The following is a 13,521-nucleotide window of genomic DNA, read 5'->3' on the forward strand; positions in this document are numbered from 1 at the left end:
TTTAAATATGCTTCACAACCTATGATTATTTTATGTTTTAGTTTTCGTATTACTTTTCCCATTTTTTTTTTAAAGAAATGGGGTCATGGTCCTGACACAGACCATTAAGATATTTTTTGTTTGTGTACGTTTGACAAAGCTGGAACAGCCTCGGCTTGGGTCTGGTGATGCGCGTGAAAACGTTCATTACCGTACGTCGAAAGGGGCAGGAGTCATGCTTCTTTAAAGTTTTCAATAGATCGCTGTAGCGTCCGCTAAGGTCCGGGGCTGGACTGGGACCAAAAAATGGCCCTGGCATTTTTGGCCATGGCGGCCCACCATGATTATTCATATGATATGAATGAACATGACAAGGAACATGACATACCAGAGTATATATGCGCACATTGTGTTGTTTCAAAAATGTAAATAAAGTGGAGTAGCCTACATGGAAGAAAGTAACCATGTTAAAAAATTGATACGGTACGGAACTTTCATGATGAAAGTTACCTGGTTATCTACCAATGATTAATCATCCATTTTAGCAAAGCAATGTTTCACTAATATCACATGATAACTGTAAGCTGTAACACCTGCAAACAATACATTTAAAGCCAGCTAAAATAACAAGTTGGACACCAAGTCTACATTATTTGAAAACAAAGGCTATAAAAGGCAACACACACACACACACACACACACACTCTAGGGCAGCATTACTCATTGCGCGGCTCGCAAGCCACATGCGGCTCGCCAAGCCTCTATTTGCGGCTCGCATGGCGGTAAAAATATACAGTGATATGATCATGCAGTGAATACAGATATTTAAAAAAACAATACAAACAATTATTTAAAAAATAAATCAACAGCGGCATTAAAAGGTGGAGATATAGCCTTGTCTAGAAAATATTTTTAAACTTGCTCGGCTCTACGCTGACAGCGGGGTTGCCAGATTGGCGGTTTTCCTGCATAACAAGAGAGAATGTGCTCTTTGGATGGACTTATTCTTATTAACTTATTCTTCAATAGCTTCCATGTAATGTGACCCAGTGTCTCCACATTATTCCAGAAAATAGCACACAGTCACACAAGTCTTAATTTTCCTCTCAAAGTGCACCAGATTGATGCATTCCAGGTTAAAAGGTACCAAATTTTCTTCCGGGGGAGAATGCCCCCGGACCCCGCTAAGGACCGGGTTCCCTCCACAGTTTCACAAAATTCTGTGGGAAACACTGCTTCAGGGAGGACATATTATTAAGCAGGCATACTTATTTATGACTGGATTTATAGCTCGTCCAGCAAGGACGAGGCTGTGCACAAAACTAGGCTTCTATTATTATGCATGTTTTAAGTCTGACTGAATAAAATTAGCCCTGTAATAATTTCCTATGTTGAGCATTTGCACACTTTCCGCCGACAATTTCCCCAGATAGTATTTAGTGAAGATGTACATACATCCCAAAACATTTTCATCGTTAATTTCACAGGCTATCATCATTTCTGTGTCATTCCAGTGTCTTTCTGACTGGGTACATGTGTAGCCTACGTCTGTGTACCTGTATCAATATGTGCAATCAGTAGGTGGTCACTGTGTCCAGTTGTAGGGTTTTGAGCCTTTTTTCTCTCAGCTTCTCTGCACCCCCCTTGCGCTTTTGTGGTTTCTTATCATCCACAGACAGCCACAGAAGGACACTCACTTCTCTCCAACCCCAGTCAGCTCAAAGGTCAAAATTTGACAACCTTGGTCAATTGGGAGGGGAGGGGTTGGCTGAGAGATTTCCTTGGACTAGCCCAATATCCATCAAGAAAATCTACCAATCTCAAATACTGTCACGTAGATAAAAAATATTGACTGTATACTTTTTTGATTCAATGATGATAGCCCCGACCCAAAATTGTGTGTCAGCCCACCAAGCATTGTACGCCCGATGGCCAGTCCACCCCTGCTAACGTCCTATTTGGATGAACTCAGCCTAGTTAACCTTGACTTATGTTTCTTTAAGCACACCAAGTTTAGTGATTGCCCAAAGTTACAAAAGGAGCCCAAAGGAGTACATCTTGAATATCGATATAAGCATTTCGGTATACACACAATTTCAACCACACCCTTTTGCGTAGTTATTTGCTCCTGATGGCTGTGTTTATAATTTTACAGACTTCACCTCTAGTCAGGTAGAACATGATGGTCTGCATATGGTATGTACTAAAGGATTTTTATCTAGTTAAAAAAACCTAGGATCCTTGTCGTTTTTAGTGTCACAAAATGTAAAATGGCGGGAATTCTATCAGACGGAAGTCATAGGTTAGTGTGGGAGATTTGTTCACCATGAGGAAGCACATATGGGAAAAGTTTCATGACTGAAACGGGATTAGAAAATGGGGTCAAAGTCCGCATTTTCAGTTGATTGCTATAGCGCCCCCTAACCCCCAATCAGGAAAATCTTCAGAGCAATGCATCTTGACCTATATGCCTTTAACTACACAAAGTTATATGATGATGATTGATTTGGTTCCTTCAATTTACTTGGACCATTGTGGGCTCTGGCGGCCATGGCGTTCTGTCAATTGACATCACATTGAGCAGTTATAACTCTCCCGCTCAAATCAAACAATTCGTCTCGGATCTGTGGTCATTTTAGTCCCAGGCCACAAACATTTTGAGGCCACGCCCTGATAGAAAATGTGTGGATGTCACCTTGTTCAGAATTTACCCTGAACAATTTTTGTGTCATGGGAGATCATAGGAGTCTTGATGTTGATATTAGCAATCTAGTATAAGTTTTAAACCATACCCTTTTGCATAGATATTGGCTCCAAGGATAAAACTAGGATCCCTAGTTTTTTTCAGTTTTTCACAAAATTCAAAATGTCGGAAAATCTATCTAGACGGAAGTTATAGGTTCTTGAAGCAAAGGTGTTCAGCATGAGGAGACACATATGTTGATCAAGTTGAATGACTAAGTCTAAGTGGGCCAGAGATATGCTTTCTATAGTGCCACCATTCGGTCAAACAGTGTCCTTTTTGCAAAGTAAAAAAAAATAATGAGTGGTTTTGGCTGTGTAGGTGTTTTTGGCAAAATACTAACTAGAAAATGCATTTCCTGCAGAAACGTGGTGAGTGCTGTAGTGCAAAGTGAGGTTGAAATATGTTTTAGTAAAGCCACATAGTTTAAGACTTAAAGAAATGTTAAATGGCTTAAATCAAGTGAAGGGATTTGAACAGAGTCCAAATGGAGTAAACAATGTAAACATGCATACCATTTAAAAAATAATAAATGTGGGAAACAAATAAAGTGAAGAGTTAAACAAATAGCTAATGTGATCAAGTTTAGATAGATTTCAAACATGATCTTCAAAATTATGTGTGTGTGTGGGGTGTGTGTGTGGTGTGTAGTGTGTGGTGTGTGTGCATCCACAGTGCGGCCAGTTTGAAATATGATCTGTTGTAGGCTATATCGTTTACAAAAAGGATATGATCCGTGTTGCATATTGTTTAAAAAGGAGGAGCAAAACATAACTGTCCATGAATAGCTTCGGCCTGTGAATAATTATTGAAGATATTAAGAAGGGTGAATGAGTGACGGGTCTATGGAGACTATTGTCATATTTACAATTTGTACTATTATATACATACAGATTAAACTATTTATATGACAAAAAAATAGCTTTGCCTGTTTCCCTGATAAGCTCATTTATTATTTTCAAGCATTTTAACCGCGTAAAAGTCATTATGATCATCTGTGATTCGACCATCGGTCTACGATGGGTCTGGCTTGAGGAATCAGACCCCACTATGACGATGAGGCTACGATAGGTCTGGAGGAATCAGACCCCACTATGACGATCAGGCTACGATGGGTTTGGAGGAATCAGACCCCATTATGACGATAAGGCTCTGATGGATCTGGAGGAATCAGACCCCACTATGACGATCAGGCTACGATGGATCTGCCTGGAGGAATCCAACCCCACTATGATGATTAGGAGTCAAGGACACCACTAGTCCCGTCCGTCTAAACAGTCTTTCCGATTCATTTGTCCTTTGACATTGGTAGGGACATCAACGTCCATTCCCAAATCTCTTTCCAAATGAAGCCACTATATAACTACCACACATCTTTTCAAACGTCTATACATATATTCAAAATCAGTTCCAACGATTTCGGTACTGATTTGATGTGTACAGACGTTTGTAAAGTTGGTAAAATGGCACACCAGAGCAATTTGTATAAAACCTGATACCAAGAGCAAACAAGGCACATCCAAAAAAAACTACACATCCAAAAAAAAAAAAACTTCAAATGTATTGTACATCGATGTCAGACATTTTGTAACAATCCAAATGTTTTCCATCCTGTATTAATCCTTTAAGCAGAACCATTGACTATGTAGTGTAGTGTGTGTAGAACAAACCGATGTCATCCTGCTGGCTCCTCTTGGCTGAAGGCCAACTAGGGGAAAGGTTACGCAGGAGAGCCACTAGCCTGACCCCTACCTCACCTGATCTACAGCATATACTCTCACTTACTCTCCCTCCCTCTCATTTATATTTATAATGTCCATCTCTATCTATCTATAACCCAGTGAACTACCCTTCTGGATGCTGTGATGTAAAATCCATAAGTTAGTTTTAACATTTAAACTTATTTTCTGTTAACTAGTTTGATTAAGTTCCCCTTTGTTGTTCAACTTTTGCAAAGAAAAGAAAAGAAACTGGGCTGTATTCTGGGCTCACTCTGCTAGATGAGTATATGTATAAGTAGTGTATAAGTAAGTAGGAGTATAAGTAGTGTATGTATACATTAAATCAAGTACATTTTCTCAAACTATTTTAAAAGCTATACTTCTAATACAAAGCTCAACTTTGCACAAGAAGCATCATGTGTCCTAGAATCAATCTCTCAAAGGAATTTCCATGACAATGAAAAACTCATCTGAATCACCTAAAGAAAGACTCTAGCAGATGCTCCTCCCACACGCCACCTGGATGGCTTAACTGGGCTCCTCCAGCACCAACACACAGATCGATGTGGCTGTAACTGTTTCTTTGAGAGTTGGCAAGATGTTAAACACAGAGCAGGTGGTGAATTCTAACATGTCAGAGCTCTCTCCTTGAGTCTGTTCAATCGATTGCCCAATATAGTGCAGGTGTGCAGCCTCACCCAGCTTGAGGGGCTAGTTAGTCTGGCTGGTTCCTAAGGCACCTTAAATAAACCAGAAACCACAGACAAACACCAATTCAGAGATTTCTCTGCTTATACCTTTAAAGGGCAATTCCGGTGTAAAATGGATTTGGGATATGTTTTGTATGATAACGAGTTGAAAAGTTTGTTTTGGAGCACAAAAACCGTATATAGACGCTTTCTTCAGTTGGATGTTTTTAGCCGATTCTATCAAAACGCTATAAACGATGGGGGCACTGGTAATGGTAAAAACTAAATCGCTATTTTAAACCACTTATAAGGCTAAAAGTAGCCAGACACTTCTTTGGTAGTATAATAAGGGTCTTAACATATAAATATATATTTATATATAATTAATAATTAACATAATTAATATATATAATTAAAAAGGACATTTTATGCACACAATACCATCAGTAGATCACCTGTCGACGCCATTTCGTTTTTAAGACGATTCGATAGGTAGATTGACGAACACAGAGATTGTGACATCCGTCAGCAACACGCAATCTCTGTGTTCGCCAATCTACTTGTTGTGATCTGTCATCTACTGATGGTATTCTGTGTATAAAATGTCCTTTTTAATAAACAATCTGTACACTTATAAAGTTCTCAATGCCTCGTTTTATATGGTAATACCCTTATTATACTACCAAAGAAGTGTCGGGCTACTTTTAGCCTTTTAAGTGGTCTAAAATAGCGATTTAGTTTTTACCATAACCAGTGCCCCCATCGTTCCAAGTTTATAGCGTTTTGATAGAATCGGCTAAAAACAGCCAACTGAAGAAAGCGTCTATATGCGGTTTTTGTGCTCCAAAACGAACGTTTCAACTCGTTATCATACAAAACATATCCCAAATCCATTTTACAGCGGAATTACCCTTTAATTGGTACAGTTTGTGTTTCCAAGCTCAAAGAGCACTCACAACGTGGCAATACAGCCTGCAGCATTGCTCAAAGCTAATCCATTGCCACTCATTATATCAAAGACAACACCTAAAATCATATCTTCTGAGGTGTGTTTGTGTGTGTGTTTTGGGTGTGTTCCTACAACGAAACTATGACCGAGGTGGGACCCCCTGGCTCGTCTAGTGTGCGACCTGGAGAAACCCTAACAGACAAACACACACCTTTTACCCCCCCAACCGCTACATTTGAAGCACCCACATGAAAGTGATGTACACGTATATGCAGTTGTATGTATGTGTTGGGTCACACAATACATAATATCATACAATATTAAATGTCTTTATTTTTGTAACTAATAATGAAACATAAAATTATGTTTGATTATTAATTTGAACTAATATGAAAAAAAACGCCTAGCCTACCCCTAGATATATGACACAAAGCAATTTGACGTTGACATCACATCGTAGTTATCGTGACCCTGGCTTCCCCCATCATTTGCCCGAGGGGAAGGAACAAATTGACACAAACATGCTTGATAAGATAATGGCTATAGCAGATAAAAAAAACTGAAAGGCCAAATGCACTTTTAGCCTAAACGCAAACACAGGGCTATTTGATTACCAGATTGAAATGACAATGTAACTTAAAAAAATGAGGTGGTTCAATTCCAGTCACTGCTCGGCTGGAGCACAGAGCACTAAAATCTCTAGATCTGTCTGGGTCTGGGTCTCACCTTGCAGCCCTCACAGGCGTGCACCCCATAGTGGAAGCCCGATGCCTTGTCAGAGCACACTCTGCACTGGAGGACAGGGGGAGGAGTCAGGGGGCAGGGCATATCCTCACCACCGGGATTCACACTGTTGGATACAGAGGACGGACTGGAGGCAGGGGTCAGGCTGTCTGCACCACCCAAGAAGAGGAAGAAGAGAGAGAGAGAAAGGGGTATTACCAATGATACCACAAATATACATAGCACTGGCACAATGCAGGCCACTGCCTAGGTCAACGGTTAAAGGGGACATATTATACCTGAAAATCTGCCCCTTCTGACATCACAAGTGGGCGTGTCCACCTAGATCTTGCTGGATAGATGAGCAACGTTTACTTCAGTCCACTGGGTAGGCTGGTAGACTGATCTATCCAGCACACATCTAGGTGGACATGCCCACTTGTGATGTCATAAGGGGCAGATTTTCGAAACGGCTTGTAAGGGCTAATCACACTCAAACCTGGTGGTATAATATTTCCCCTTTAAGGTCATGACCCCAGCTTAAAGGTGGCATTGTTTTGTTAGGCAAGTCTTAGATAGTCATAAAGTCTTAGATAGTCATGAAGTCTTAGATCGTCATAAAGTCTTAGATCGTCTAAGGTAGTTTTTGAAATCCAACTTGCTAAGCTATTTATTTAAAGATGCATTGGCAGATTTTAATGCAATCTGAAAGTTGTGGTTTGAATCAACTATGATTCTACACAACGTGTCACATGATTGATTGTTCTACCTAAAGTTGCAGGAGAAAGTAGGATTCAAAGTAGTTATATCAAGGATTTGTTTTGCTCTTTTTGCATTTATGTTTATGTCAAAGCTTGTGCAAGAACCTTTTCAAAGCATTCACCATTCCAAGTGCGAGATAAAATAATGAAAGTCTGTGAAGTGAACATTGTAGAAGCGTGGCTTCTGATGTATACAGCAAGCCATTCAATGTACTTGCACATCAATATCACTTGTGTCATCGTATGCATGCAGATGACGAAAAGGTGGACAAACATTCGGAACAGGCCACAACAAAACACAGCGGTCACCTGTAATTGACAACCGTCTAGGATAATGGCCGATCCACGGCATCGGTATCGGTCCGATATTGGCCCATTACGCTGGATCAGATATCGGAGAGGAGAAAGAAATATGATCTGATCTGCGCAGCGTGTCACGTGATAACAACAGTCAGTCGTCAATTACGCGCATGCGCATGAGAGCTACCGCATGAGAGCTACCTGTTGAAAAACCATGTCAGCAGTGTGGCTGTATTTCAACCTTAAAGAAGAAAAAAGTGCAACAGCCTGGGTCTGGCTGTTGCATGGCTCTCCACGGCTGTTGCCGAGGAGAGGCGCCGTCACATCACACGCACCAACCTCCGCTAGAGCAGATCACAGCTGTTGTGATAGCCACAAGCTTGGCGATCACAAAAGCTAACCATTTCGGACGTATGTGTTTATTATAAATCGGGCGTTTGTGTGTTGGGACCCCCATTTATATAGCTACAGGCTAGCTGCTTCTTACATATCCGATGTACTCCCGGTAGAAGCTAAATGCATTCGTAAACAATCTTTTTCACGTCATAATATCTAAACAAACAAAATGCCATATGAAAGAGACTCCAAGGAGTCCAACTGTACAAGCCTTATCGTTTTGTGAGCTTATCTCGATTAACTAGATGTGAAAGAATAACGTCAATAACACTTCCTGGTTAATACAAGTGATGACACACACGCATGCATTGCATACGCACAAGCACACACACTTCATTCAACCATTTCATACTATCAGCTGTAACAGCTCAGCTATTCTATGTATTATCTCAAATTTATTCAAACTTTAACCATTTAGCTATTTGTTTAACTCTTCACTTCATGTGTCCAACCATTTAATTATTTTTAAATGTGTGCATGCTTGTTGAAGCACCTTGCGGATTGTCATGCAAACTAGAAGAAAAAAAATCACCCTGGTCTGCTAAATGGCAAAAACAAAACTTCCAGGTAAATCGTTGATCACACAGTTGAATGCACATGGCAATTGGTCAAAATAAAAGTAGATTTAATGAACTGATTAGAGTCTTGACCTGTTGATTACCCTACACACACGTTTAGATCTTTAGACCATTTTCCAAGGCATAGGAGAAAGGTTGTGGCGACTCACCCAGTATGACGGTTCTCTCCGAGCCTGGCCCAGTGCTCTGAAGGTCCGGGAGGTCCAGTGAACCCAGTGTATCATTGCTGATGGAGCGTGATATGTCCTCTAGGTCATCCAACAGGTCACCGTAAAGAGGGCTGCCCAGCATGGAGAACCTGAGGCGGGCAGCCGGGCTGTACGCCTCCCCTGGGATGTCCACCATCATAGAGGGGGGCACAAGGACCCCTGGGGGTGCCTGCACACGTCAGCTAACTGGATGCATCGGCATACCTGTTGATGGACACACAGTAAGCCATTTGCAATGCTTGAGAATTGCTGCCGATAATAAGGTTGGGTCAACTTCTATTGCTGGCAAGACCAACAGGAAAAAACATTTCAGTTATCTTAATTGTCCAATTTTCATGAGAATATTAACCATTCAGTCAATAAGCAGACACTAATGTGCACAAGGTATTTCAAATAAATTGTATTAGATAGCAGATGAAGATTACACATCATGGCTTTGTTTCAATTTTAATCATTTCCTTAATTGGTGGCAAATATAGGCAACATGGCAGTGTACGGCCAATGCTTCATTACAACAACAAGTATAGGAAACACACTAATTATTAGTTAGGAAACATTTAGAGGAAGCATAGACTGCTGAGAACAAGGACCAACATAAGTTGTCTGCTTCGTTATCACAATAAACATAGAAGGCTGTTATTCAACCACTGCTGTTTCTTTCACTTAGTTATTGTATCCAGCTAGCTACCCATAGACAATATACTTATTTCCAAAGTGTTTTGTGTAGTTAGGTTATGCTGCCTGGTTAGGCCGTCTCAGTTAAAGGTTAAAGGAAGGCGCCATGCACCACACAGAACAAGACCTAACCTGGAATCTTCTTTTTCAAGCATTTCAAAAAAGAAACGTGTTCTTACCAATGGAACCGTTTCAGAATTTAAATTTAGAAAATCCAAGGTCAACTAATGTCAGTGTCATGTTATCATTAGCCTGCCCATCTAAAATATGGGATATACACATATAGTAATAATAATAATAATAATAATAATAATAATAATAATAATAATAATAATAAAACATTTTATTTGTAGAGCACTTTACATTCGAAAATCTCAAAGTGCTACAGAGTTTCAAGAAAAAAAAAAAAAAACATAATACATATACACTAAAAGATAAATTAGCAAAAGGCTTTTTTAAAAAGATAAGTCTTAAGGTTTTGTTTAAAACAGCTATAATCTGTGGGGCCTTCAGGTGGTCAGGAAGGGCGTTCCATAGTCATGGGGCAGCAGCGGAGAAAGACCGATCGCCCATGGTGCGGAGCTTGGTCTTAGGTGGTCTGAGGGTGTGTGTTGATGTAGAGCGAAGGGTGCATGAGGTGGTCTGGGGATTGAGGAGCTCCTGGAGGTGGGGGGGGGCATGTCCGTGGATGCACTGGTGGCTGAGGAGGGAGACCTTGTATTCAATTCTGAATGTGACAGGGAGCCAGTGAAGGGATTTGAGGATGGGGGTGATGTGTTCATATTTGTGCACCCTAATCAGGATCCTGGCAGCGCTGTTTTGTATGTACTGGAGCTTCTGGATGCTCTTGCCAGAGATCCCGATAAGGATTGCATTGCAGTAATCCAACCTGGAGGAGACAAAGGCGTGGACGAGCTTCTCTGCATCTGCCAGGGTGGGCCGGAGTTTGGCAATATTATGTAATAACTTGTTATAAACAATCAAATATGTATGGAACCTCTGTAAACAACCTTTCTGATTAAGGTATGTGTACTGTATGAATGATATCTGCAGTGTAGGGGTGTGGCGGAGTCATCACCCAGCAAGCTACGAGCCAAGGGGTCCCTTCCCACTGAGTCATCACTGCCCAGATGGACTGTCGGTCACCGTCATCATTTAGCACTCTCGTCATTATGGAGGAGGTGGGGGTTTATCAAGGTAATAGTATTGCAATAGTATGAGAGTATCTGTCGATACCTTTTATGTAGAAAATATTATTCACATGTTGAATACCGATTTTTCCGCCCCTGGCATGATAAATATGTCATCGATTTTTACATAGACGACAATTACATCGATTTGACCGATAATGTGTGCATGGGTGTTGACTACAGATGTTGCAATACTCAATATAAAATTGAACCGTTCAATCCTATCTACGGTTAAATTCTCGCTTAAGAATTGTGGCATTGTCGGTTTTGCAAAAAAAAGGAATAGATAGCTTTTAGATATGGTTCTCAGACGTCTCTGGTGCTTCCACAACAAGTAAAGACTCAAAGTGGTGGTTATCTCGACCATTGGGAACAAGGGAATTTGGCTTTGACTCCCTGAAGTCCAGATTGAACGGCGACATGGGTAAGGGATCTTTTCTGTTTGCGGACTCGCGGACTCCCGCCGGTCTCCCGGAGCTGAGCTCCCGGACTTCCGACTTCCAGCTCCTTCGGCGGGAGTCTTGGAACTTCCGGCGGCAGATCTCTGGCGGGAGCTCCGGTTGAAGCTCCGGCAGGAGTTCGGGAGTCCAACGGCAACAATCCCTTTCTCCTCCATGTCGCTGTTCAATCTGTATTTCAGATTGATGTGGAAGTGGAAGTACCAGAGACATCGGAGAACCCGACGAAATTTCTAGAAATTTCTTCTCTAGTGTCATTAAACAACATGATGTTGCATGACGTTTTGACCTTCAGCTTCACAACGGATATTTGAAGCAGTCCAATGTCTCTCATAAGTTTAACTGCGCAATGGATTGAGAATGATTTTATCCCGCGGAAACAGCTAGTGTGGGAACAGCTTCTTGATTCCCACACTAGCCAAGCGATCGCTGGAGCATTTGAGGACATGCTTCAGATGGGGGGCATCCCCAAAAGTTGCGGTCAGGCTGTGCTCCTGGAAAACGCAAAAAATATGATCAAAGTTATGAGTGATGCTGGACTCCCGAGCCTGCCGTGGGTCGCCAACACCCTCCAGCTGGATGTTAACGAGGGGCTTTTGGCTCAGAGAAGTGTTGATGCGGTGACAGTGGCACTTTGAACAGTTGTCATTTTAAACATTTCGCCCTAACATACTCCCGTCTGGAGGATATACAATTACAGCTCAAACGGCCAATAAGACTCCAACGTGCAGACTCGTTTGAATAGCACGTACTACAGTCTCTCATCGGGCAGAAGAGGGCCATAGGAATATTCGGGTCCGAATACAAGCTCCCCGACAATCTCACTGCTCACCAGTGGGCACTTCTGGAAAAGACTGTCCTGAATTGACCCAAAAATGTAGCTTCGCTAATGCATTGGCATTAGATTTGATTCCTGCTGTGACTTTGACTGACCAAAGAAACGGACAAAGACAATGGCATGAAAACGATGAAGGGAACGTTAGCTGCAGTCGTCAAAAGGCGCTTCACAGATAAAAACAAAACAAAAAAAAAAACACTCCTCTGCATTGCAACTGTACTCGATCAAAGGAAAAGTGTATTTCATTCTCTTTTTTGTGTGGCTGTGTGTTTTAATTGTGGGAGTGTGTGTGCAGGGGCGCAACTGCCTACTTTCTGGGGGATATGCAGACTCATAACAGGCTTCTTTCCACATCAGATAAGCATTTATGCGATAACCACTTGTTTCATGGTGCTTCAGTATTTTTGAAAGACACTGCCAGTTATTATACCCCACCACAAGGCGCGTGTCAGCAACTCTAGCTTCACCAAAAAGCTTACATGCAAAACAATAGACTCTACTAGAACTTTTGGAGTACAGTAACCAATCCCGCTCCACTTTCTCTCCATTTGACAGTACACGAAAACAGTATGCTTTCAACACCTTTTACTCTTATCTGAACTTGGACATGTCCCATCAGGACATTTCTGTGGGCCATTCTCAACCATGTACTGCCTCAATGAGTCCCCCATTTTGTGTGGTGAAGGCCATTCAGATGGATCTTCTGAGTTGCCCCTTGCCCCAGCCCTCTCCTCTGCACCTCTCTGTTCCTGTTCCTCTTCATCGTCAACTAGACCTCTCTGTTCCTCTCCCTCATCATCACCTCTCTGTTCCTCTCCCTTATCTTCACCTCTCTGTTCAACATTCTCCTCAGTTGTGATTGACTCGCCATGTCTGCCTGCACTAATTTCCCCAAAAGGACACAGTGAATAGGTTGGTCAGCAGAAATTAAAAACATGGGCATTTAGGTTTTTATGGCCTAACTAGTTTAATTATTCCTACCTGATGTCATCACTTGTCTCCCCTATAGGAGAGGCCATCACCGACCTCATGTCTGTCTCCCTCACCGCTTGCCTGTGTTCTTCTCCACTAAGTAATATTGTCAAACAAGCATTATTTAATAGCATTGAATAAATTACAAATCTTGCGAATGCAATTTTTTAATATAAATAATATTTAGAAATGAATCACTTGGTATCAAGTGGCTGTTCCTACACAAGTGGCTGTTCCTACCACCTAATATTAGACCAACCTGTTGCCTTCCCCTGTCTGTCCTGATTCTTTCTCTGTCTTCTTCTCTGCTTTCTCTCCATCCTCACACCTGAATGATATG

General features: G+C 41.5%; 1 protein-coding gene across 1 annotated transcript in view; it reads right to left on the reverse strand.

Moving 5' to 3' along the window:
- Positions 1-13,521, reverse strand: part of LOC307074218 (peroxisome proliferator-activated receptor alpha-like) — a gene marked incomplete at its 3' end in the record, with an annotated part of 34,331 nt that overhangs the window by 10,986 nt on the left and 9,824 nt on the right. The window contains exons 2-3 of the mRNA XM_079734239.1: positions 8,989-9,252; positions 6,808-6,974 (exon numbers count right to left, since the gene is read on the reverse strand). Coding sequence (XP_079590365.1) covers positions 6,808-6,974; positions 8,989-9,187 — 366 coding nt within the window. The 5' untranslated portion in view covers positions 9,188-9,252. The remainder of the gene's footprint in view (positions 1-6,807; positions 6,975-8,988; positions 9,253-13,521) is intronic.

The sequence above is a fragment of the Pollachius pollachius genome, assembly GCF_949987615.1.
Source record: "Pollachius pollachius genome assembly, chromosome: 4".
NCBI classification, from domain to species: Eukaryota; Metazoa; Chordata; class Actinopteri; order Gadiformes; family Gadidae; genus Pollachius; species Pollachius pollachius.